Source organism: Myotis yumanensis, unplaced genomic scaffold (assembly GCF_028538775.1).
Source record: "Myotis yumanensis isolate MYYU_CA2020_CCGP unplaced genomic scaffold, mMyoYum1.0.hap1 SCAF_1, whole genome shotgun sequence".
In the NCBI taxonomy this organism is placed as follows: Eukaryota; Metazoa; Chordata; class Mammalia; order Chiroptera; family Vespertilionidae; genus Myotis; species Myotis yumanensis.
This window is the reverse complement of record NW_027223752.1, coordinates 186,102,208-186,129,744: the sequence shown is the minus strand read 5'-3', so window position 1 is coordinate 186,129,744 and position 27,537 is coordinate 186,102,208. Positions and strand designations below refer to the sequence as shown.

Sequence of the window (27,537 nt, the reverse complement as noted above, 5' to 3'; positions counted from 1 at the left end):
AATCTCCACCTACCCATCATTCAACTTTGACAACCTGGGGTTCATTTTTTAAAAAGTTTATGTAATTTCCCATGAAGTAGTATTTAAAGACACAAGAACTGTTGAGGGATTCAATGTTTTTAATGGCAGTTATCTTACAGACTAGAGCTGGAAACATAACTCTTTAAAAATTAACTGGAAATAAAAATGTTTTGAAGCCATTTGAAACCATATAATTAATTGCATTAATTTCTATTATTTGAGGTGAGATAGCACTTAATAAATGCAGCATTTCATTCCAGTATTTTTCTTTCACCACAATTGAAATTTTACCTGTAGGAATCAGAGAAAAAAAAAAAAAAGAACAAATGAATGAAAAATTAGGATTTATTGGTCCCATCTTTCTTTATATGATTTTGTTCCAAATATCAAAACTTCTATTCCACCCCTACTATACTGCCAAATTTCTACATATTTAGAATCAACATCAAACAATGGCTCCTGGTTCAATACAATTTATTAGGAAGAGTCATGACCACCAGTTAAGAATTAGATGAGCCTCCTAGGTTAGGGATTCAATTTGTTTTTTGGCTGAAACTTGTGTTTACTTTTTCATCCACAATATTAAGTGCCGACTATGTGTCAGGCACTATTGCTAGGTGGCTGAGTGAACCAACGGAATGCTCTGTAGACGGCCGTAGTTCACTTCTGTTACCAGATGACAACGAATCACCAAACATGTGAAGGTAACAGTATCTAAAAAGCAGAAAACCTAAAATAATCTTTTTCATGATGACTAGACCAGTCTACTGCCACATTCTAATTCCTTAAGGGCTACTTTGGCATCAAATTCTGAGTCAGGTTGGTAACATAGGCCTTTAGAAAAGCATCCCTGTTGCCCTGGCAGATGTAGCTCAGTTGGTTGGGCATCATCCTATGCATTGAGAGGTCACTGATTGGATCCCTGGGCAGAGCACCTGCCTGGGTTTCAGGCTCCATCCCCAGTAGGGGGCATGCAGGAGACAGCTGATTGATGTTTCTCTCTGGTCAATGTCTCTCTCTCTCCCTCTCCCTTCCTATCTCTCTCAAATCAATAAAAACTTTATTTTTTTTAAAGCATCACTGCTTGGGAAGAGAGATAATAGTCTATTCTTAGGAGGTAGGGTATAATGATAAGAAAACTCTCCATCTTGACTTTGCTTGAAAGTGAGTGAAGCACTTCGGTCATTGAGGGAAACCATTTAAAACAATCAGAAGGCATGCCCTAGCCCAGTGATGGCGAACCTATGACACGCGTGTCAGAGGTGACACATGAACTAATTTTTTTGGTTGATTTTTCTTTGTTAAATGGCTCTTAAATATATAAAATAAATATCAAAAATATAAGTCTTTGTTTTACTATGGTTGCAAATATCAAAAAATTTCTATATGTGACACAGCATCAGAGTTAAGTTAGGGTTTTTCAAAATGCTGGCACGCTGAGCTCAAAAGGTTCGCCATCACTGCCCTAGCCAGTGGTCGGCAAACTCATTAGTCAACAGAGCCAAATATCAACAGTACTTCTTCAAAATAAACTCGCCCAGGCTGAAAACCGACTTCTGCGCATGGGCCACGAAGTGTCAATCGCACTGTACGTGCACCCGCACGTGGTATTTTGTGGAAGAGCCACACTCAAGGGGCCAAAGAGCCACACGTGGCTCGCAAGCCGCAGTTTGCCGACCATGGCCCTAGCCTGTTTGGCTCAGTGGATAGAGAGTCGGCCTGTGGACCAAAGGGTCCCAGGTTCAATCCCGGTCAAGGGCACGTACCTTGGTTGCAGGCTCCTTGGGCCCTGGCCCTAGTTGGAGGCAACCAATAGATGTGTTTCTCTCACATTGATGTTTCTCTCTGTCTTTCCCTCTCTCCTCCACTGTCCCTAAAAATCAATGGAAAAATATCCTCGGGTGAGGATTAACAAAAAATAAAATTTATTTATTTGTTTATTTTTTAAAAATATATTTTATTGATTTTCCACAGAGAGGAGGGGAGAGGGATAGAGAGTCAGAAACATCGATGAGAGAGAAACATCGATCAGCTGCCTCCTGCACACTCCCCACTGGGGATGTGCCCGCAACCAAGGCACATGCCCCTGACCGGAATCGAATCTGGGACCCTTCAGTCCGCAGGCCGACGCTCTATCCACTGAGCCAAACCAGCCAGGGCAATAAAATCTATTTATAAAACAAGCAGAAGGCAAATACTAGGACAATAAAATGGCACTAAGAGTGAAACACACTGAAGCATGGTTCATGAAGAGGACGTTACTTTGTGCTGCAGGTGGCAAACATAGCTTAGGGAGAGCATCAACGGATCATACATGTGAATGCACCATCCTGACCAAGGAGTTTTACAGAGAATAGCCATTTCCACGTGAAAGCGAAACTCTGACTGCAAATGCTACGGGGATTGGCAGAAGAAATTGAAAGACGGGACTGGATAAGCCACTGCCCTCTTGCCTGAGAGAAACAGGAAGAAGTGAGGAGATTAAAAATGTGATCAGGCGTTTTGGATAACTCAGAGAACTGGCCACACATAATTTATAGAGACCAAAAGAGTCTCCTACCACCTTGGAGAAAGAATTACTGTTTTATTACTGTGGTACTGATAAGAACACATAAGTAGGTACATTCACACAGCATAGCATCTCAGCTGGTTACTGTTGGCGGCAGTGACTTGAGATCCAGGCTTAGACAGACGAGTATTCGGTCATGCACATATCTCTGCCACCTTAGGTTATGGGGTATCTAAGATGGGCATGGTTTATTTGGTGCATCACATGGCCATCCTGTTGTGGCAGACACCTTTAAAAGGTCACACAATTCCTATGCAACTGGGCTTAGTCCTTTCCATCCAGGCTCTGGAAAGCTGGCTACCAACTGATGGGTGTAGACTGGCAATTAAAAACCATTTGCCCTCCATCTGTTAAGGGGTATCTCATGTCTCTGTGAGACAGTACCAAGGAAATAAAAGATGGCTTTGAAGTTTTATTTTGATACTCATAAATCAGGAATTCCCACCAACATACCAAACATCTTTAAAAAGCATTCATTTCTTTTCTTTTTTCAATATCTCTCTTGAGTTGACAAAGGGTGCACTGAGGGAAACACATCAGCATTAGGGAGTCCTTGCAAATGGATCCCTGTTAAAAAAACAAACAGACAGACACATGAGTCCATATGTACTCTATAAACACAGTCACACAATTTCCTGCATTTGTTTAGCTTTTCCAACCTCTTTAAAACATACATTTTGTCACTTGTCGTGAGGATTCTGTGACATTATCCCCACTTTTCTGATGACCCAGAGAAGTTAAAAGACTTGCTAGGATCACATAGCAAATGGGTGGCAGTGCTTGGTCTTTCTGGAATGGCTCCCTTTAAAGCTAGTGATGTAATGCACCAATTTTTCTATAGTTGGTGAGCAGTGCCAGACCAAGCCTCATCTTGAATCCTTCAGCCATTTTCATTGGCATCTCTCATGGTCTGCAAGGGAGAAAGTCCGAAGTGAGAGAGGGACATATAGTTATGGGGGGAAAGAAAGAAGGGAACGAATGATGTTTGGAAAAGCCATACATGGGCTGCTTTCAAAGTTCTGAGGGCCCTCTCCTTGGCAGAGTCCAGGCGGGCTCTCACTGACCCTCTGGTAGAGATGCCCTTGGAGGAACCCTGCTTTGTGCGGGAGGCACTGGGAGATCCAGGGGGCTCTAGTCTGACAACCAGATTCTATGATGGTGTGACTTGATGGATTGAAATAATTTTGAGCTCCATTTTTTTTGATAGCATGAATTTTTTAAAAAGTATTGAGTAAATACAATTCCCAATTTGTAGTGTGAGCAGAGAGAAAATGAGGAAGAAAGAGATAGTTATGGCAGATTGAGTTTATAAGGGTTAGGAGCTCCTAAATGTTGAGATTATGTGTGCTCTATTCTTTTTTTAAAATCCTCACCCAAGGATATATTTTCTGTTGATTTTTCAGACAGAGTGGAAGGAGGCAGGGGATTGGGGGAGAGAAACACATCGATGTGAGAAAAACACATCAATTGGTTGCCTCCTGCACACGCCCTGACCAGGGCTGGGGATTGAACCCACAACTGAGGTATGTGCCCTTGACCGGGAATCGAACCCAGGACCCTTTGGTCCTCAGGCCAATGCTCTAACCACTGAGAAAAACTGGCCAGAGCAAGTGCTCTATTTTTTATGAACAATTTTCTATTGCTACAGTGATTTTGATTCTCATCTACCAGAGTAAGCATGTGGGGAAAAAGGGGACAAATGAATAGCAGTGTTAAAACTCGTCTAAAGTTGTGCCCCTTGTCAGAGGGAGGAACAGATATTCAGCCTGAAGATAATTCAGACTTGTAGCCTTCTCTTTTTCCCTGATAAATAATCCACAGTTTCTTTAATCTTTCCTCATAGGACTTGTACTTTTCAGTCTTTAATTCATTATTTACTTTTTACTTTTAAAAATCTTTTAAACCTTCATTAAACCACCATTATGCCACAAAGCAGAAAACATTCTCATTAGTAATGAGACAGTATGTATAGCCTTGTCTATTTACCTCAGATTGTTTTTAAAACATTATATATATATACACACATTTTTTTCCATTGATTTCAGAGAGAGTAAGGGAGAGGGAGAGAGAGATAGAATTATGAATGATGAAAGAGAATCATTGATCAGCTGCCTCCTATATGCCACCTACTGGGGATCGAGCCTGCAACCCAGGCATGTATCCTGACCAGGAATCGAACCATGACCTCCTGGTTCATGGGTCAATGCTCAACCACAGAGCTACACTGGTCGGGCTCAGGTAGTTTTTAGGGGGGAAAAATCCCACTATTATTTGCTGAGAAACCTAGGGAAACTTATAGAAAACACAACCTGATTCTAAGTCTGTTTCATAATATACATATAGAGACTATAGAGAAGAAAAAAATGTTCCTTTTTCAAAGAAAGAGGAAATGAACTACAGGTTGACATCGTGTTGAAGTTAATAAGGGATACAAATGTCTTGAGGGGAATAGTTTCTTGGGAAATGGGTACCAGAAACAAAGACTCTGCATTCACCACTCTGCTTGGTTAAACTGGACTAGTACTTCTCTGATTAAAAAGGGCCTTGTATCAGCACTTACAGATGCATTGATTGAGCGAATAAATGAATGACTTGTGGTACATGGTTGCCCACACATCTACGCAGGAAGGCAGGATGATCAAGTGGGAGAAACCAGATATTTGGAGTTAGAATAAACCAGCATTTCCATGTTCTGTGACCTTAAGCCTGTCTCACCCCTGGTTTCCATATCTATAAAGTGGAGATCACAGTCTTGGTGCCATAAAAAGTTTTTAAGTAGTAAATGAGCAATTATATGTCAAATTCCTATCCCAGCAGATGGTAGCTGTTTCCTTTCTCCTTCTCTCCAGCAGAGGCTGTGCCCTCCTTGGCCTAAGGCAGTGGTTCTCAACCTTCCTAACGCCGTGACCCTTTAATACAGTTCCTCATGTTGTGGTGACCCCAAACCATAAAATTATTTTTGTTGCTACTTCATAACTGTAATTATGCTGTTATGAATCATAATGTAAATATCTGATATGCAGGATGTATTTTCATTGTTACAAATTGAACATAATTAAAGCATAATGATTAATCACAAAAACAATGTGTAATTATATATGTGTTTTCCGATGGTCTTAGGTGACCGCTGTGAAAGGGTCGTTCGACCCCCAAAGGGGTCGTGACCCACAGGTTGAGAACTGCTGGTCTAAGGAATGCTGTATTGGCTGGTCCATGAAGGGAGGGGCCAGTCAGTCAGAGGCTGCATTGTAGCAGCCCCAGGAGAGTTTGCACAGATGTAAACAGGAAACAAAGCAGGAAGCACAAATTAGTCCTAGGACCTACTTGCCATTATATACATATAAATTGATTTCAGAGAGGAATGGAGAGAGAGATAGAAACATCAGGGAGGAGAGAGAATCATTGCTTGGCTGCTCTTGCATGCCCCCTACTGGGGGTTGAGCCTGCAACCCGAGCCTGCAATGTGCCCTGACTGGGAATGTGAATCCTGACCTCCTGGTTCATAGATCACCGCTCAACTCCTGAGCCATGCCGGCTGGGTTTTACTCACCATTTTAAAGGTCTGTTACAAGGAGGAAGATACACTGTCTATAAATACACTTATTTCATATATGCCAAGAATTCTGTCATAGAATCCTAGACCTAGAAATGACTTTAGAATCATCTTGTGCAACTTCCTCATGACAGACGAGAAAACCAATGTGGCCAAATAATTTCCCAGAGTCAAAAAATTAGCTATTTGCTGAGCTGAACCCAGAACTTTTATCATATAGAGTCCAGCTAAGTGCTCCTTCTCTTATACCATTTTGGGGTTAGGGGCCACTTTGAGAAATCCACTCACACCCATATACATAACTACAAACACATGACACTTTGCCTGTAATTTTAGGAAGTCCACGGTTCAAAGTTAAGAACTCCCATGTGTTATCTGCCTTGTGAGTGGCACGCATGAGAGCTGCAAGGAGTGCTAAGAGTCAGGTGCTGAGCAAGCACAGGGGAGAAATGGAGCCAGGTCTGAACCCAACCCTGCCCTGGGAAATCAGCTGAGTCATGTTCTGAGATAAGAACAAAAATGATAACTGTTATTTATTGAGCACTATCACTTTCCCGGCTCTGTGCTAAGCCTTTTCCATGCATTATCTTTTTTTTTTTTTAAATATATTTTATTGATTTTCTACAGAGAGGAAGGGAGAGAGATAGAGAGTTAGAAACATCGATGAGAGAGAAACATTGATCAGCTGCCTCCGGCACATCTCCTACTGGGGATGTGCCCACAACCCAGGTACATGTCCTTGACCAGAATCGAACCTGGGACCCTTCAGTCCGCAGGCCGACGCTCCATTCACTGAGCCAAACCGGTTTCGGCTCCATGCATTATCTTATGTGACCTTTACTACACCACCCTAGCGAAGGCATCCTTTTATCAGCGAGGGAGCCAAGGTTAGGAAGATTAACAACTTGCTCTCCCCCCATGGGAGCAATGAGTGGGGCAGAGGTTAAGTTTTCAGGAGCAAGAACCCATCATATCAGTCTTTGTTTAGAACATGTCAGTGACTCCCCAGTTCACTCAGAGTAAACGTTCTTATAGCCTCCAAGGCCCTTGCTAATCCTCTGGCATCATCTTCTTCTATTCCATACCCCCACACACTCTATTCCTATCCCCCGCTCCACAATTGCTTCTGGATGGAACACTCCAGCTAAATTCTACTTCAAGGCCTCGGATCTGTCTCTTTCTTCTGCCTGGGCCTTTTTCAGGCCCTTTCTGACTGAGGTCTTTCCTGATAGCCCTATTTAAAATTAGAAACTTCAACACTCTTCCTCTTCCTTGCTTTACTTTTCACTGTAGCACATCACTATCCTATATATTTTACTTTTATTTAGTTATATTGTAACTATCTTTTCCCATTAGAGTGTAAGCTCTGCCATTGGCAACCATCATAATAATAACTGATGCAGGCAAGAATCTTCAATGAATGTTAGAACTAGTGGGTGAAAGTTTGATGAAGAACAGGATATTTACATCTCCCTACAAGATCCTATCTATATATGTAAAACCCCAATATGCAAATAGACCAAACGGTGGAAGAACCGAACAACCAAACAATGGTCGCTATGATGTGCGCTGACCACCAGGGGGCACGCACAGAACATGGCGGGCATCGGCCGTGGCAGGATGGTGGAGCAGGTGAGTGGGGGCGCCAGACCAAGGCGGGGCGCCGGTCGCTGTCATCGCGCGAGCCTCTGGTGATTACTGAAAATTCTTTGCTCCCATGTGCCATGGTCCCGCCCACCACTCACACCCGCTGTTGGCACCCTGTGCTGGTCCCAATCTCTTGGCACCATCAGCAGGTGTGAGGGGCTGCCAGCCTTGATTGTCCCTAAGGGCTTCTCCACCTCCCCTTGCTCCTGAGGGGTGATTGGGGCAGCAGCCACCTCTTGCCCCCACTAACGGCACCGGCCCTGCTGCTGGCGCTGGCCCCAATCGCTCTGCGCTGTCAGCGGGTGCGAGCAGGACCGGCATGATCAGCACGTGGGAGTGGCGGTGGGAGGGGGACTGTCAGCAGGCAGGGGACCCAGGGCCGTGGCAGGAGGGGCTGGGCGGGAGCACGGAGGATGGGCTGAGACCTGCCCCTGTGCCCACCGCAGCCTCGAGGCCCACAGTTCCTTTCAAGGTGCATGAATTCATGCACTGGGGCCTAGTCCATTATAAAGAGGAAAATAGCAACTTTATAGTGGACGGTCCTGGCAGACACTATCTTAACCAAGTGTAACATCACACATAATGGGGTAAGTGGATGTCATGTGCTTCCTGATACAATGTATGGCAAACACAGCTCAGCTTCTGTGGCGTTTCTGCCAAAAGTGTACAACCTAATTATGGGAAAAGAGTTGACAAACCAAGCTGAGGGATAGTCTACTGATCTATGTTCCTTAAAAAACAAAAAAAAGAACAAAGAAAGACTGAGAAACTGTTTCTTATTGTATGAGACTACAGAGGTGTGACAACTGAATGCAATGTGTGATCCCAGGTTGCTTTTATTTTCATCTAAAGGATGGTGTTGGGATAATTGGTAAAGTTCAAATAAGATCCACAGATTAGCTACTAGTATTGTATCAATGTTAAATTCCTGATTTTGATCATTGTTTTATGGTTATATAAGAAAATGTCCTTATTTTAAAGACATACACTGAAAAAGATGTAATAGTGCATCAAGTTTGTAATCTACCCTCAAATGACTTAGGGAAAAAAATAGATAAGGTAAAGAGAAAAATAAAACAAGTGTGGCAAATTTTTACTTCTTGGGGAATCTAGGCAAAGAGTTTTCAGGAAGTCTTTGTACCATTTCTGCAACTTTTCATTAAGTCTGAAATTATGTTGAAAGGGCTTAAAAAAATAAAAGAACGTAAACTCCATGAAGACAAGGATTTTGATTTCCTTTATTCACTGACATGTCTCTAGCACCTGCAACGGTAATTGGCATGTTCTATGTACTCAGTAAATCCCCACTGAATAATGAACATCAGCCTATGATTTAACAAGGTTCTGGGTGCTCAGTGGTCCCTTTTTCATGCATGAATGCTCCCTTACGAGTTACCAATGAGGCAAGCGGGACAGCGTGGAGAGGATGCCCTGAGCTCTCCTTACCCTTAGGCTCTGTGAGAAACCGTCACCTGCCCTGCAGGCTGCAGGGCCCGTGTGACTCTGGGTAAAGCCAGGAGAGGCTAAGGCTCCCGTGCTGGCCTCTGCCCCTCACCTACTCACCACCAGCAACTTTTTCGGACACATCTACTGATCAATAAAATATTTTATTATAAATATATCCCAAAGAATAGATAGCCACACTGCCCCCTGTCAATCACTTTAGAGGTCAAGATGGTGATGGAGAAAAGACTAGGTCAAGGCACAAAGGTGAGGAGGGGAATCATGGACTAAAGGGAAGCCCTCGGGTGTCTGGGCTAAAACCACCTCCCGTGGACCCTGGGGTGACTCACCGGGATGCCGTATCGAGTTCGATACATGGTCCTCATGGCGACAGATGCTCCACATAAGCAGCATTCGTCCATGTCAGAGGCAATCTGACACGAAAGGCACAGAGGGAAGAAAGTCCCACAGAGGCCTGAGTGAGAGTAAAACCACACAGGGGAGTTGGTGCAAGTCATCGTGGTTTCCACCAAATCACCCGCTCTCCAATAGGTGCTTGCCCGGGAACTGGCCTTCAGACCCTCTGAGAACACAGTGTGGTCCCTGGCTCCTTAGGTACTGCTTCTGGGCCCGACTGTCCGGGGACTGGGAAAATGTGCCTGTCATAGCATCAGGTCAGATTTGATTGTAAAGGCTTCTTCTGCCTTGTCAAGCTGAGCAGGTAAAACTGATCTCTCTTCCCCGCCCTAGTTTTCGTTGGGGTCGTGTGTGTGTAGGACGTTTGTGCTGTCAGGAGGCCTGAAAAGCCCTCTGAAAACGTGGGAGGGTGTTTAGGGTCAGAAAGGGGAGAGTGGAGAAGCCCTTAGTGCCAAAATGAGAAAAGCAACAGGGAGTAGGTTTTAGATGGTCATGCAGGCAAAAAGCAGAGCCCTGTTAGGGACAGGAGGACGGAAGCAAGCAGAAGTTAAGGGATAGTAGCATGGAAAGCTTAAAGAGCTGACTGCTATCTCACTTTAAGGAATCTGCTTAAGACCAAAAGTGGGCCTAAGGAAATGGCAACAAACAGGAAAGGTTCTCAAACATGCTCTGAGTGAAAGTCTATTTTGGAAAGCTCTGAGATGGGTTTTTTAAAAATATATTTTTATTGGTTTCAGAGAGGAAGAGAGCGGGAGAGAGAGAAATAGAAACATCAGTGATGAGAGAGAATCACTGATCGGCTGCATCCTGCACACCCCCCTCTGGGGACCGAGCCCACAACCCTGTCATGTGCCCGTGACCAGAATTGAACCCGGGACCCTTCAGTCTGCAGGCCGACGCTCTATCCACTGAGCCAAACCAGCTAGGGCTGAGGTGGAGTTTGGATAATGCTGTACCCCACATAAGATAAGAAAGTCCTTGGGTTTTTTGATTGATTTACACAAAAGGCTATCTCTAATGAACTTGGAACCTCCATCATGTACCAAAAAATAAAAATAAAAATAATTTAAAAATAAGGAGGCTGTTTCTCAAAGACACTGGAAAGATTCTCCACACAGGGCATCTGCAGCTCATATGGCAATAGACTCTGAAATAAGGACAATTTTCTCATGCAAAAGCGTGGTTGGTCGGGCAAAATAATTATGTCAGTAAAATAAAAATTCTACACTGCTTGCTGAAATGGGACAGCCACAAGTGTATCACTGAAAGCCGGGAAGCATAGTCAGCTTCTTAGGAAAGGATGAGGTAAATAGAAAACTGGAGCAGCATGTGAAGAACATGGTGAGCCCGGCTGGTGTGGCTCAGCAGTTGAGTGTCGACCTATGAACCAGGAGATCACGGTTTGATCCCCGGTCAGGGCACATGCCCGGGTTGCAGGTTCGATCCCCAGTGTGGGGCGTGCAGGAGGCAGTCAATCAATGATTCTCTCTTGTCATTGATGTTTCTATCTCTCTCTCCCTCTCCCTTCCCCTCTGAAATCAATAAAAAAAATATTTTTAAAAAAGAACATGGGGATACTACAGAGGTGAGACATTTAAAAAGAGGTGATTGATCTAAACAAGGATCACACACTCAAGGCCAGGCAGGTAAAATAAATGAGTGAGGTAGGTTGGAAAACCCCCAAGACAGTGGATGGTGAACATAAATATGGCAAACTGCAGAGCGAGAATCCTTTTTTAAGGGCTTGGCTCATCCTCAGCCGCAGCTGACGGACCTCTGTCACGTGAGAATAGGGACTCATCTTTCCAGATTTTCCTCATTTTCAAGAGAAGCTGGACATCTAGATCGAAAAGCTGGATTTTTGTGTGAAATCTGATTTTTCGATGTTTGCTACTATATTAAAATTAGTACATCAAGAAGGCGCAACATGTACAGGACAAAAAAAAAACACCACACCTGGTGGCTAAATCCACCCAGGGCTTGTGACTTCTGAGTTAGAGAGTGACACATGGAAGGATAAATAAACACAGTGTTTGTTGTGCTAATAATCTGCATAGTTACTAGCAGTCAAGGAGAAAGCAATGGCTGTGTGCACTTACAAATCCCTATGTTGCTGCAGCAGTCAAACGGGCCGGTTTGCCAGTCGCTGACTGTGGAACCTCCTGCACCATACCTGGGCTGCGTGACAACGGGGTTCATTTTTTAGGATCACTGCGAAGGTCACTGCCTGTAAAACAAAACCAAAAAAGCATTAGTTCCATGTAATATAGATACCAGCTGAGAAGGCCTTTCATCTCCTCTCTCCTGTGGGAGGTGGCTCCCAGGCTCCCAACGTCGCCTAACATTTCCAGGCTGCTATGGATATCTGGGAGTTAAAACCGTAAAGTTAAGGGGATGAAGGTTTCTCTCTCAGGTTTTCACTCCCCCTTTCACTGATCAGCAAGATTATTTCGTGTTGTTGTTGCTTTTTTCAAGGCAACCACCCTGAACAATGTCTATTTTGCATTTGAAGTGTTTCTATTGGCTAGCAATTATAATCAGTTTTTACAGAGGTGTTCCACAGGCATTAGCTCAGTTGTCCCTTAAGAGAGCTCTGAGATAGGGTTCTTTACTTTTCCATAAGATTGTTATTAAAATAGACGCTTCCAACGAACGTCAGCGTTCCTGTGTATCTATTAGTGATATCCGGATAGCTAAAGTTTTAATAGAAGGCCCCCGTTACTTAGAAAAAAACAACATTCAGTTTCCTTTGGTGAAGATGTCAGGTCGGAATCTGAAAATAAAAAGAGGCTTCAAGGTCGCGCAGAAAAACCCACTGGCTGAAAAACTACCAGGAAACAGTGTCTCAAACAAAGTGGTGCCTGTACTTTTTATATTTCACTCTGCGATCAGGGGAAGTCTCCGAAGCTCAGTCAGTACTCTCAAAAGAGAACATGTGTTTGTTTTCACAATTACCAACGTTCAAACTCGCTGCTTGACTATTTCAAATCTGACCATAGTACTGTGCTCTGTAGTCTTGGTCCCCGCTCACTTCTAACACTTCCCTTGGCCAGTTGCAAGGGAACCCCATTGCCCCCCATTGTCCTTGGGCTTTGCTGCCTTCAGTCTTTCTCCACTGTGACAACCCCAGTTAACAATTCTATCAACATGCTTCCCTATCCAGGCTGCACACTTAGGTTCATCCTTAGGGCTTGGTTAAAAAGACAGATTCTTGCTTCTGATTGAGTAGCCTGGGGTGGACCCTGGGAGTGTAAATTTTTTAAGAGGCGACTCAGCCACTCTGGTGGTTATGGGGACGTGTCATTTCACTCTTTCTAGGTCCTTCCTAATGCATTTTCTTAGCTTTTCACCATGCCCTGCTCCTCTTCCGGGGTGATTCTGTCTACTCAGATCTGTGGCTGTTATCAACTGATTTCTACCAACAGCTGAGTCCTTTAAAAAACGGACAAATAATAAAGCCAAAGGCACTTTGAACTGCCCTAGAAAGGTGTGTCTAACACTTGTTATCAAGAACTTGCTTTATGACCCAAAGGGGACACCAGCCAGCTTGAGGCTATATAATTACGGTCAAAGCCTTCCAGAAATCATATTTGAAACTGCAAAGTATAGGTAAATATTTAATTAGAATCCAAAGGTCTGTCTTCTCTCTGCTTAATTGGGAGGGTAATGATATCTTTCTTGAAAATGCAGGAAAACATTCGGCTATGTGGTAGAGCAGAGACTATTAACCAACAGGAAAAAATACCAAAGGGTTGACCAGGGACTCTTATCCACATGCAGTATTGTGGAGAGAATGAATTAGCAGAGTGATGATGGTTAAAAATCCTGAGAATGGATAGTATTGCCTTGTCTAATCAAGTGAATTTAAAGTTGTGCAGGGTAAGGCACAAAGTTTTAAGTTTTTATATAGGAGTCTTTTGTAGTTCTGGTTGTAACGGGGTCTTATTAATTAAAATACTCTACATAACAGATATTTTCTACTGGTTTCTGTCTACAGACATTTTGTCTTAGAACACTACTGTCATAGTGCAAGCTAACATGTGTGTTATAACCGAGGAGCTTGTTAAGAATGACACATCCACCCTGACCAGTTTGGCTCAGTGGACAGAGCGTCGGCCTGCGGACTGAAGGATCCCAGGTTTGATTCCAGTCAAGGGCATGTACCTTGGTTTCGGGCACATCCCCAGTAGGGGGTGTGCAGGAGGCAGCTGATCAATGTTTCTCTCTCATTGATATTTCTAACTCTCTATTCCTCTCCCTTCCTCTCTGTAAAAAAATCAATAAAAATATATTTAAAAAAAAAAAGAATCATACATCCCTAGAAATTTAGGTTTAATAGGCCTGGAAAGGGATTGAGGAATCTGTATCTATATACATAAAAGCCTAAGTGACCTTTATGACCGAACAACTGGAATGATCAGAATGACTGGTTGACCAATCCTATGACACATACTGACCAACACAGGAGCTGCCCCCTGGTAGTCAGTGCACTCCCACAGCCAACCTCCCACAGCCCCTCCTCCCCTGCCGGCCAGCCCTCCCATAGGCCTTGATTGCCGACCAGGCCAAGGGACCCCACCTGTGCATAAATTCATGCACCGGGCCTCTAGTGTTTAATAAGTGCCCAAGTGCCTCTTAAGGGAGGAATTGATACAAAAAGTGAGAGTAATGATGGGAACCCTAATAGTAACATTGCCTAATCTGACTGCTTTTAAATCTAAATTGTATTTTTTCCAACTCCCTTCCTCTTTTGATATGATTCCTCTCAGAACCATATTAAAAGAGGAGAAAAAGAGAAAGGCATAATTCATTCAAAATCTTAATATCCAGCAAGACTGGCTTCATTTTGGTATAGAGCAGGGGTGGGCAAACTTTTTGACTCGAGGGCCACAATGGGTTCTTAAACTGGACCGGAGGGCTGGAACAAAAGCATGGATGGAGTGTTTGTGTGAACTAATATAAATTCAAAGTAAACATCATTACATAAAAGGGTATGGTCTTTTTTTTTTTAGTTTTATTCATTTCAAACGGGCCGGATCCGGCCCGCGGGCCGTAGTTTGCCCACGGCTGGTATAGAGTATAGTTACAAAGCCAGAGGTACTGTAACAGAAATTTGAATGAGAAGAAATGGAAAACTCATTAGGTGGGGATTTCCAGTGGTAAAATAAAAGTCCTAAAACTGCAGAGACATTTGCACAGCCCTGAGAGGGCAGGTGTAACCCAAAGGGGAAGTGGTAATATTTAATTTCAATCAAAACAAGTCTGTACTGAGAATCTCCATGGGCCCCTGGGACGTGTAAGGGGAGCATCTGATCCAAGGTCCTGAGCGGGAGAAGTTGAAGCATATGTTCTAGGAACAAGTCTGTGTGTGTGTGTGTGTGTGTGTGTGTGTGTGTGTGTTTTATTTTTTGTTTTCCAAACTAGCAGAACTAGAATTATCAGCCAGTTCTGGAGATGCTGGAAGTCTGATAGAAGGTCATGGATTCTTGTCTGGGCACAGAAAGTAGAACATTCTTGGTGTGGGAATAGTGAGGGGAAATGCTTAGGGGAAAGAAAGACTGGAAAATACATGATAACAGTAGAGACACGAGCTTTTTGGAGCAGGAGGGAGGGTTGCAGTGTAGCCAGCTGCACATCAATGGTTCATTCCTACACCCACAGGAGACATTGCTAATTGATCCCAGAATGTGGAGTCTATTTCCACTGGATGTATCTTAGAATCCTAGACAACTGCTATTCCTGGTCGGTGGACGTCAATGGAAAGAAGAATGAAGGCTTTGGTGTTCCATAGAACTGAAGTCATAGTCCTCCCACTCTGTCACTTAGGGCGAGTGCCTCATTTTCTGACAGTGTACAGCATGCTGCTACCATTTGATCAGAGTTGGCACATGATGTGAACTCAATCTACCACCTGAGAAATAGTTGCCGATAAGAATAAATTGTACAGACAATGAGTTGTTCAAGTCTGACTGTTATACTGCCAACCTCAAGTCTGAATTATTCATTACCTTTAAAAATATACTGGGAAAATCAGTATAGTCAAAATATAGAGTTGCAGCTGGTGTGTGTGTGTGTGTGTACCATTAAAGAAAGAAAAATTTACCAGCAAGGCTATATTCTTAAAAGAAAATTATTTCTTTAATAAAAACAATGCTTTAGGAAAAAAATCAGTAGAACCAGTCACAGTCAGTTTAGCCAATATATCAAAATGGAAAACCAAGCTCAAGTACTTTTCAAGAACCCCAGAACTAAAAATTACTTTAGGGCAAAGTATCTTAAATATCCTTCCAGTCCTTCATACCTTCCATAACTGTCTGTACAGTACTGGACACATTTTTGTTGTGTTGACTAGTTTGGAGTAAGGATAAAATTTTGCTGGTTTGATGTAAACAAACAAACTAATGAGTAAGTTTCGAGAATAAAATGTTCTGATATAAATCCAGGAATGGGCATATGCTGCAATTGCTTTATATGAAAATCACATCTATCCTAGTACGTGCTGTGTATCTGTTAATTCAATGAATTCAAATCCTGATCTAATGCCACATTCAATTCCTAATCTAACACAGGGGCTCATGCCACATGCTTATAAATCGCTAAATTCCCATTCTTAAAGTAAAATGTTTAGAAGTATATTATATACACAGTCTAATGTCTGTGTATGTATGTATAGATGTGTTTATTTATAGATTTTGTACTCCTGTATATTATGGATAGATCTATACTGAGACACAGTTGAGATCAGTGGTTCTTCAATTATAATGTGCTCAGGACCTATCTAGGTATCCTTTTATTTTATTTTTTTAAATATATTTTTATTGATTTCAGAGAGGAAGGGAGAGGGGGAGAGAGATAGAAACATCAATGATGAGAGGGAGTCATTGATTGGCTGCCTCCTGAACACCCCCTACTGGGGATCGAGCCTGCAACCCGGGCATGTGCTCTTGACCAGAATCGAACTGGGGACCCTTAGACCACAGGCTGACACTCCATCCACTGAGCCAAACTGGCTAGGCTAGGTAGCCTTTTAGAATGTAGATCCTGCCCTAACCGGTTTGGCTCAGTGGATAGAGCGTCAGCCTGTGGACTGAAGGGTCCCAGGTTTGATTCGTGTCAAGGGCATGTACCTTGGTTGCTGGCACATCCCCAGTAGGGGGTATGCAGGAGGCAGCTGATCGATGTTTCTCTCTCATCGATGTTTCTAACTCTCTATCCCTCTCCCTTCCTCTCTGTAAAAAATCAATAAAATATATTAAAAAAAACGTAGATCCCGATTTCGTAGGTCCAGGGTGGGACCTGAGATAGGCTTAAAACAAGCTCCCAGCCGGTGCCAGTGCTGCAGGTGTCTGGCCCACACACTAGCCAGAGTCTATCTAGACCATAATTAGGAACCATGGAAACAAACAAACCTGGGTTCAAATCCATTTTGCACCCTCTGTAAGTCCTTGGACAAGTAAACTAACTTCTCTGAGCCCTCAGGTTCAGCGTCTTTAAAATGAGTATTACGACTTTTCTCTTCGGGTTGTTGTATTAATGTGATGAGAATATGTCGGTAGACTATGTCTAGTAAGCAGTATGTTTCCTATAGCATGTAAATAATCTGACATATGCACTATTGTGCCTATTTTGAACTAAGTGCCGCAAAGCAGCAGGGCCTATCCCTGATTTAATGGTATGGAAAAGCACCTGGGAGCACAACCCAGAGGGCAAATGACTGTGGTGTTAAGAGGACCAATGGAGTGGGAATCATTGATAATATTTGGGAGGCTATTGCTAGTATTTGGGAGGCTCAAATAAGATCATGTATGCAAAGACACATTGAAAACTGCAAGTCACCATATACACGAGAGAAGGTCTAAGTGCCAGTGAAAGTGGATGGGAAAAGTCTGCGTGTGATACGTTGCCAGGATGACAGTGGCTTACCCTTGCATAGAGCACTATACTCTTCAAAGCATTTTCATGTTTGATCTCTATTTAATATTCCCAGCAGACGAGAACACTCAGGGAATTAAGGCTTATCAGACGCCTTTTGTTGCAGACAAGAGGTTAAATGTCAAGAGTAAGGAGAGATCATTATCACCAGTGCAACCTCTTTACTATATAGGTGAGAAATGAGGCTTGTCTCAAAGACTGAGTGTGGCCCCTTGTCCTCCTCGTAATCGCTTCTCTGTGCCTCAGTTTCCATATCTGTGAAATAAGGTATTGACAGAACCTAAGCTTCTGAAGTTGTCAGAAGGACTAAATGAGTTAATATTTGAAAAGCCCTTTGAGTGATATCTGGCATAATGTAAGTGCTTTGTGAATATTATTAAATAAAAAATAAAACGGAAACACAATACTATCCCTCTGCCTATTTGTACTTCCTTTACAGTCTTAGATGTTGTAAGCTGTGGGTCATTCTTCTGCAAGGCTACGAAGAAAGGGAAAAAAACAGAAAACACATCACATGTCCAAAGTGACAGAGTGGCAGGGCTGGGGCTTGAATTCAGTTCTGGGGAACTCCACAGCCTTCATTCTTCTTTCCATTGAATCCACCAGTGAGGAATTACAATTCTTAGCCAGTTGAAATGAGCAAGCCCTGCTCAAGAATGAAAGGTAAGGGCTTTCCTAGAACGTCCCTTCTCAGGTGAATTTTGGGAGCTAGACAGTTTGTGACTAAATGCTTTCTTTTTATGTAGTTACTTACGCGTTTATGTATATGTACATCTTATTTTTAATATCCTGAAAGCAGCCACTCAAAAACTTGTCCTAGAGTTCCACAATACAGGTTTAGAGGACTGGTTCTCAACCAGAGACCATTGTAACTTCCAGGAGAGACATTTTTGGTGTCATAACTGGGGGTGAGGTGCTATTTGATCTAGTGGGTAGAGACCAGGGATGTTACTAAACAACCTGCAAAGCACAGAACAACCTCCACAACAAAGAGTTTTCTAGTCCCAAATGTCAACAGTGCTGAGGTGAGAAACCGTGGTGTAGAGAACATCAACCTTTAGGATGGAGCCTACAGGTTGTCTAGTTTCCCAGCAGATGCATAAGTCGTGTCTACAATAGGCCTGAAAAGCAGTCCCTGTGAGGAATGAAAACTAACACGTCACTTCTTAGTTCAGAAATGTTCAAAATGCAAACACTGGAACTCAGGAATCATTCTGTGACTCTGGGATCTCCCACGGATTCATTCACATCCTGCTCTGAAATTCCTCTCCTGTGTGGCAAGTCGTGTGGCGAGTCCTACCACCATGCTTGCCTCTTTTATTTCTGCTTACTGTTTAACCTATCCAGTTCTACCATTTTTTTTCTCTTTAAGTAAACTTTTAATTGAAGAGCAATATACAGGTAGGGCAAAAGTAGGTCTACAGTTGTGAGTACACAAAACACAGTTTATTCTTGTATTGTTATTTATTAATTACTAGTGACCTGGTGCACGAAAATCGTGCATGGGGGTGGGGGCAGGTTTTCCCTCAGCCTGGCCTGCACCCTCTCCAATCCGAGACCCCTCAGGGGATGTCCGACTGCTGGTTTTGTCCCTGCGGGATCGGGCCTAAACCGGCAGTTGGACGTCCCTCTTGCAATCCAGAACCACTGGCTCCTAACTACTCACCTGCCTGCCTGATCGCCCCTAACCACCTCTGCCTGCCTGCCTGGTCACCTCTAACAGCCCTCCCCTGCTGGCCTGATTTTGCCCCCAACTGCCCTCCCTTGCTGGCCTGGTCGCCCCTAACTTCCTCCCCTGCCTGCCTGGTCACCTCTAACAGCCCTCCCCTGCCAGCCTGATCTCGCCCGAACTGTTCTCCCTTGCTGTCCTGATCGACCCTAACTGCCTCTGCCTTGGCCGTCACCACCGTGGCTTTGTCTGGAAGGAAGTCAGACATCTGGAAGATGGCTGGTCAACCCGATCTAATTAGCATATTACCCTTTTATTAGTATAGATAGTATTACTTATTTGTATTATAACTGTAGACCTACTCTGCCCACCCCTGTGTATACAGTAAAGTGCAGAAGTCATAAACATGATTGATGAGCTTCTACAAAGTGAAAAATTCTTGTAACCACAACGTGACCCAAGAACTAGGCCATTTCCAGAACCCCAGGAACCCTCCTTACCTTCCTAGGGAGCCTTACGCTCTGCCCAAAAGCAACCTCTGTCCTCGAACACCAGAGGCTCATTTTGCCTGTGTTTACCTAGTTATATACATTATTTATTTTTCTGTGTCTGACTTATTTTGCTCAAAATTATGATTGTGAGATTCAACCATGTTAGATGTAGCAATAATTTATTCATTATTTTTTTAAAAAAATTGACTTTTAGAGAGAGAGGAAGGGAAAGGGAGAGACAGAGAGAAACATCAATGTGAGAGTGAAACATCGATGGGCTGCCTCTTGCACTCCCCCTACCAGGGATCGAGCCCACAACCTGGGCATGTGCCCTGACTGGGAATGGAATCAGCAACTGTTTGGTGCATAGATGACTCCCAACCAACTGAGCCACACTGTCCAGGGCTAATTCATTCATTCTTATTGCCATATAATACCCTATTATATAGATATACCACAATTTTTTTTATCCACTCTACCATTGTATTCCTTTCAGTTTGGACTATTACAAATAGCATAATGCTGCTATGGATATTCTTGTACATATCTTCAAGTGGACTATGTATGTATTTGTTATGTCTATACCCAAGGGTAGACTGCTGGGCCCTAGGGTTAGTAGATAGTGCTAAACAGTATTCTGAAGTAGTGGTACCAATTTCCACTTCCATCAGTAATGTATGAGAGTTCTAGTTGCTGCACATCCTTGCTAATACTTTGTAATGCCAACATCTTTTTTCTACCCATAGGTTGCTAAAGAACCTGGGAAACAGGAGCCTAGGTTTAAGACTGAGAAAAACAGAAATGATGGTTAAATGATTAAATAGACTTGCCATATGTAGGAAAAAGAAAAACAGACTATTCAGTTAAATTTGAATAAGTATGTCTCATGCAAAATTTTAGACATACTTACATTTAAAAATTATTTGTTCTTTACTTGACATTCAAATTTCTCTGGGCATTCTGTATTTTATCTGGAGGGTTGGGAGAATGACTGTAGTATTAGTTACCAACGTGGGAGCAGAGGATAACTGCTCCCCATAGTTACAGGAATGGGAAGTGGTGGGGAGAAGCCAAAAACAATGCAGCCTCCTTAGCTTGTACAGGAAGTACTCTCTCACTCCTCCAATAGTGATCAGAGGCCAAAGAACCCAAATATTGGCAATGATTGCTTTCTTTCTTTTTAAAAAAAATGTTTTTATTGATTTTCAGAGATAGGGAGGGAGAAGAAGAGAGAGATAGGAAGATCAATGATGAGAGAGAATCATCAATCGGCTGCCTCCTGCATGCCCCCTCCTGAGGATCAAGCTTGCAACCTGGGCATGTGCCCCAACTGGGAGACTAGGAATCGAACCGTGACCTCCTGGTTCATAGGTCGATGCTCAACCACTGAGCCACACCAGCTGGGCAGCAATGATTGATTTATGTCTAACTTATTGTAAGAGTATTTTCTCTGGGAACACACAATTGTTTATTCCTGGATAAAGGAAGGAAAACTCAAGGAGCTTTTTAAGCCTGAATTCTAAGCCAGTTCTGAGAGTTAGTCATTTCTGAAGGTATCTATAAGAGATATATGTGTTAATAAGTTTGTTTGTATTTTCTCTTGTTAATCTGTCTTTGGTTACAGGGAACCAGCCAAGATCTTAGAATGGTAGAGGGAAAATTATTTTCCTCTCCTACAATGTCATTTCTGAAATTTTGTCAAAACAATGAAAACTCTGTTATAAAGAAATTTTAAAAAGATTATGCTTAGTTGAAGGTATGGCATTTTCTAATTTAAGTGAAATGATTTCTATAAACAAAATGGTACTCCTAAAACATTTCCCCTCATGTTACCAATTGTGCTCATGCTTGATAATGTTTACATGAGAAGCTCTCTCAATAGTATTTGTGTTTTTGATACTGCAAGACTGAGAATTTTTCTGACACAGGAAAGTCCAGTAACCCTCCTTTCATCAAAAAAGTAAAGGGTACTTGGTTCACTAAAATGTTTAATGAGGGGTAAAGGTGGAGATAAACACATGATAAATTGGGTCCTTCCATCTCTCCATTACCATTCTACTATTGCTAATCTCTCTGGTGACCTAATTCATTAGGCTTCTCTACTTTTATCTTATAACTAGAGGCCTGGTGCATGAATTCATGCACTGGTGGGGTCCCTTGGCTGGAACCAGTTCTCTGACATCCCCCAAGGGGTCCTGGATTTTGAGAGGGTTCAGGCCAGGCCAAGGGACCCCCACTGGTGCACGATCGGGGCTGAGGAGGGATGCAGAAGGTTGGCCAACTGGGTGGATGGGGGGACAGCAGGAGTGCTCTAGGGTGTGTCCGGCCTGTCTCACTCAGTCCAAATCGGCCGGACTCCAGCAGCAAGCTAACCTACCAGTCAGAGTGTCTGCCCCCTGGTGGTTAGTGCACATCATAGCAACTGGCCGAATGGTTGAATGAACAGTCAGACACTTAGCATATTGGGCTTTTATTATAAAGGATGTGCTAATCTGGTGTCAGGCACCTATGGTTCTTGGGAAAGACTACACTTTCACACCCAAACCCTCTAGGCTTGACCTCTGTTTTTTCAGTTCTTTGATTACCATTTTTTTTATTATCGGTCAGACCAGATTCCTCACCATTCTGTACTGTTTCTGCTGTGAGTTCTTCCCTCCTGTTTCCCTCTTTACCTGTTCACATCTCATCTCAAATGCCACCTTCTCCATGAAGCCATTTCTAATCCTCCAAGTTGAATTTGCCTCTCTCCCTCCTCTGAACTTGCTCATTATTTTTATGATGTGGTGGAAAGCCTACTGAGCTTGGGGTTAGGACACGGGCTCTAACCATAGCAGTGATATGTGGCTACTTCTGTGCCTTTTCTCCAAATGACAATGGCAGTATCTTACCTTCCTTCTTCCAGGTTACTGAGAAAGCTACAGGAAGCTGTACAGTCATGTGCTGCTTAACGATGGGGATACATTCTGAGAAATGCATCATTAAGAGGTTCATTGAACATCACAGAGTGCACTTACACAAACCTAGTGAGATAGCCTGCTGTACACCTAAGCTCCACAGTATGGCCTACTGCTCCTAGGCTACAAGCCTATCCAGCATGTAACTGTACAAAAACAGCATGAGGTTAAATTCAGCACAAGATAAGTCGATGCAATTAAGAGAAACACTTGGATGCATATTCTTTGACAATCCTCCATGAATAATGTTTTCACCAGCTGGGGTTTGATAAGAATGGGACAGCAGTGAGGCTGAATTAGAAGTCTTTGGCAAGAACCTGAGTTCAGATTCCCAACTAGGGCAGCTTATTATTCACAGGAGCAGGTAGGCAGAAGAAAAGGCACATAAGGCAAATGCATTGTTATAAAAATTAAAAGATGCAACTAGGACAACACAGAAGGCCACCCTAGTAGCATGGAGGTGAGCGAATTAATGGCTGTCCTGATTCAACGTGGAGGCCAGCTAAAGGCACACCTGTAGGAAAGCCTTTGTTTTCCTCAGAAACCAGTTCTAAAACCTCATGAGCAGGTGACCAGTGGGAAAATTTAGAAAAACAAATTAGCGCCAAAACTGGTTTGGCTCAGTGGATAGAGCGTCGGCCTGTGGACTGAAAGGTCCCAGGTTCGATTCCGGTCAAGGGCATGTGCTTTGGTTGCGGGCACATCCCCAGTGGGAGATGTGCAGGAGGCAGCTGATCGATGTTTCTCTCTCATCGATGTTTCTAACTCTCTATCTCTCTCCATTCCTCTCTGTAAAAAATCAATAAAATATATTTAAAAAAAAAAAAAAGAAAGAAAAACAAATTAGCCAACACAGGCTACAATTGATATTACGTTATCTATTTAGAACAAGCTGATAGTGTTTTGTTAAGCAGTACATTTTGTGCAGGCACTTATGAATTACATGAGACTGATCAAAGTCCCGAGGTTCCACACCACAGAGCCTGAAACCTTTCATATTAGGTGTTAACAAACCCCACCCACTGTGACAACAAGAGAATCCAGGGAAGCCCAGTGGAGTCTAATTTTTAAGAAATGTAACTTTGCACTGTTGCCACGGCGATAGTGACTGTCTGTGTCATTATCTATCCACCAACAGTGAGAGAAGCTTTGCAGTCGAGATATTGTTTAACAGATGGAGTGGTTTCTGTTGGACACTAAGTACTGCTACAAAGAAAAAAAAAAAAAGAAATGTAACTTTCTGGTTAGCAGAGGTAAAAGAATTACAATATGGAACCTTAGATAATGTAATGAGTTCACCTTTTAAAAATACCAACCACTTGGCGCCATTGGGATTCTGATCCATTGGTCTGGTTGGAGGGGATTAGTGGCCTTGGAATTAACATTTTTAATGCTTCCCCGGAGATTCCAGGGGGCAAGGAGGATAGAGAATCACTGTATTGAAGGAAGTCTATCTAAAATGAGGGTTTGAGTATTGAAGACGTGGAGTTTAAGTCTTTTATACAAAAATAGTTTCACCCCAAACATGTATAACTTTAAAAATTTAGTCAAAATAACATGGTTAATGAAGACAATCTAAAAAAAAAAAAATCACAAAAATATCAGAAGAAAAAATCTCTAGTAAATCCACCAGACAAACCAAACCACTATTGACACTTCGATGTACGTCCTTCCGTTTAGTTTGTGTGCGGGACCGTATTTTCATGAGGATACTCCCAAATGTGGCAGCAAAACCATTTCTCCTACAGTGCAGAGAAGGCTGCTTCTCTTGCTGTTTGTTAGATTGGGATGCAAGTACTCATCTCTCTTAAAAAGTAGTGTATGCAATCATTGTGCTTTAGCTTAGAATTATTATCTGATTAGTTGATACCCTTACCATGACTCTTGAGTTGCTGTAAAGGAGAGAGAGTTTTTTTTTCTAAGAAAGTTTAATTTGCATTCTTCTAGCTCATCCTACAATTTATTTCTATTTGTATAATTAAAAGTCAAAATACTATTGGTTGAGTGAATGAATATTTTGAATTACCTTTAAAGTCCCAATTTATGTGCAAGTATCCTGAAAACCCTCAACTAAAATCAGATTGCTCATTTAAGCAATTATTTATTACCCCAGACTCAAGTCTTTATTCTGTTTCTCTCTTCATATCTTTCTTGAAACTCTGTCTCCAACAGGAGCTCAGCAGAGAGGGACCCCCAAAAAGTATCACCAACTCCTGAATTTGCAGAGGGCTTGGCTCTACCCCATGCTCAGCATATCTAGTAGCAGGTTGCATCCACAGCATAGCAGGCCTAAGGATGTCTCTGATGTAATATCTTGGCTAAAAGAACCAGAAGACCTATGAAGTACAGCATCATATTTTAAATCTTTCTGTAACTCAAATTTGAATGGGAAGTGCCTGTCCTTTGAATTATGTGGGATGAAGAGCACTTACCTGGTGATTCAATACAGCTAATGGCTGCCTCTATTTTGGTACAAAACATCTCAAAGGGGCTTGATTTATATTATTATTATTTTTAATAAGCAGTCAAGTTTGTTAAATGATTTTAAAGTTTGTTTTATTGTGTGTGTGGGGGGGAGAATCTCCTCTACTCACATCCCCCAAATTGCACTCATGTTTGAGTAAAGAAGGTTAAGATAGTGCTGGTCTGTAACCATAAAATCAATGACTGAAACTTCCAGAATATTGAATTTGAGTAGTGTCTGTAATCTTTAGCTTAACAAATACCATCCAATATTTTATAAGAAGATAACAAAATCATTGGTGAGTGCTCTAGTTGGTACAAATGAATCTCAAAACATCAATGAAAATACAATTATCTGTTGGCCAGACAACACTTAAATGATGGCCAACTTAATTCAGGAAAAAGGCAGCAGCCTTTACAAACACTTTCTTATAAAATATTTCTTTTCCCCAAAAGCTTCCAGATGTATTCTTCCAGAACTGGGTCTATGCAGTAAGAGGGGCAGCCAGTAAATTCATACACATTTGTCTCCATTTTCACTTCCCCAAGTAAAGCCCAAGTGAGTTTCAATGCAGCGGTTAAGTGCTAATTTTTCAATGAAACTGAAGGCCAACCATGGAGTGCCTGCCCAGGCCTCCTCGGTTTCCTCTGCATTTCGTTAACACATTCAAGTGCTCTTAGGGTTAGTCACCTCTCAGGAGGTAAACTAAGCACAGCCTTAGGGCACTGTTAAAGCTGGCACAAGAAAGTAAAATGAAAGAGAAAAATTTGGACAGATATTTAGTTTTCCTCTCCAAATAAATGTAATCCTTGAGAGAGATAAGCACAGTGGTATTGACCTTATTTATTTATGGAGAGATGTGGACCAGTAGCACCCACATGCATGTACTAGTAAGGCCTCTACAGATTCCAGTCTGGTCTTGGTTATAATGAACCGTCAGCTGTTTTCAGGTCCCTTGCTTCTGAGCTCCAAAGGGTGCTGGTCATTCATCTACCCTAACACAATGCCTGCTCAATAGGTGTTAAAAACCCCCACAAAACCTCAAAGAATTAACAAATGTATGAATAAAGCAACTGTAAGTCCCATACACAATTTTGGAGTCTCTAGACTAGACATCCAAGACATCAGAGATACCACCTCTCACCCCACCTCCCTTTGGGTACCGTCTTTATCAAATGTGTTTGCCGTAGGGACCTGGAAGTTAAAAGGAGAAAAAAGAAGCTTCTTCCCCTCCTTTCTTTAAACCGTGCAAGTGAGAAAAGCTAATTATTCCCTCAACAGTGAAAGCACTGAGATCTGCCTTGGGAATACTGCCGATGATAACAGGCTACACACCAGGAAAGATAATACGAGGCCAGATCAGGATGATTTCAAAACATTGTTTTTGTTATATAAAAGCAAAGACATTTAGAATTAACTTCTGATAATAAAACAATAATAAACGTTAAAATGACTGAAACAGAAATCGTGCCCCCCCCCAGCAAAACCAATTACAACAGCAAATCTTGAAACCCATTACAAAATAAGAGAGAAGCCAGTCAGAAAAAGATAAGTATCACATGATCTCATTTATATATGGAATCTAATGAACAAAATAATCTGACAAACAAAATAGATCCAGAGACATGGAAGCATGAACAGACTGAGTATTCTCAGAGGGAAGGGAGTGAGGGAAGAGAAGAGATCAACCAAAGAACTTACATGCATATAGGCATAACACATGGACACAGACAATAGTGGGGTGAAGGCCTGGGGATGGGATGGGAGTGGGTCAATGGGGAGGAAAGGGGACATCTGTAATACTTTCAACATTAACGATAAATTTAAAACAACAACAACAAAAATGGAAAAAAAATAAGAGAGAAACTTCCTAGAAGGAATTTAGAATATTCTGTTTAAACACTCCAGTCTTAATGGTGATACAATGATTTCTTCTTTAATGATTAAAAACATTATTTTTTCTTCTTAAAGAAAGGGTCTTCTAGTGGCACATTTTAAAGAAAAAGTCACGATATTCACAGACTTAACAATCACTACTGCCAAACTGAATTTAAAAGACACCTGCATGGTGCAGACATGTGGGCTTTTAAGATTACCCTAGAATTTACTCCCACTATTCAATTATCCCTTGGCTTATGCTAGTTACATGGTAAGATTTTATTTGTTCTATATTTTTTTATTAATTTTTTTTCTTTTCAAAGAGGATAGGAGAGAAAGACAAAAGATTTGCAAAATGGAAAAGGCAACCTGTATTGCAAAAATACTTACCACACAAAGGTTAACTGTAGAGAACAGCAGCCAGGTCAACCACTGGGAGGCTCAGGAACACTGAACTAACTGCTCTGTTGCTTCAGCCTGGGGTTATAATCACCAAGGG

At 42.3% G+C, this 27,537-nt stretch overlaps 1 protein-coding gene and 1 pseudogene across 1 annotated transcript; one reads left to right on the top strand and one right to left on the bottom strand.

The window, feature by feature from the left end:
- Positions 1 to 101: 101 nt before the first annotated feature.
- PLAC8 (placenta associated 8) lies at positions 102 to 27,533 on the bottom strand. The gene is made up of 5 exons (XM_070393640.1): positions 27,429 to 27,533; positions 11,750 to 11,877; positions 9,584 to 9,708; positions 3,044 to 3,157; positions 102 to 312 (listed from the first exon to the last, which is right to left on the bottom strand). Exons 2-4 carry the CDS (start codon positions 11,847 to 11,849, stop codon positions 3,053 to 3,055), a joined length of 330 nt encoding a protein of 109 aa, XP_070249741.1. The 5' UTR covers positions 11,850 to 11,877; positions 27,429 to 27,533; the 3' UTR covers positions 102 to 312; positions 3,044 to 3,052.
- On the top strand, positions 23,696 to 23,910 carry LOC139001332 (small Cajal body-specific RNA 13; annotated as a pseudogene).
- Positions 27,534 to 27,537: the final 4 nt, after the last annotated feature.

Coding starts and splice junctions, on each gene's coding strand:
- PLAC8 (XM_070393640.1), bottom strand. CDS start 11,849: ATGAACCCCGTTGTCACGCAGCCCAGGTATGGTGCAGGAGGTTCCACA. Junction 9,709..11,749: donor CTGCAGCAACATAGGGATTT/GTAAGTGCACAC, acceptor ACTCTCACTCAG/GCCTCTGTGGGACTTTCTTC. Junction 3,158..9,583: donor GAACTCGATACGGCATCCCG/GTGAGTCACCCC, acceptor TTTTTTTAACAG/GGATCCATTTGCAAGGACTC.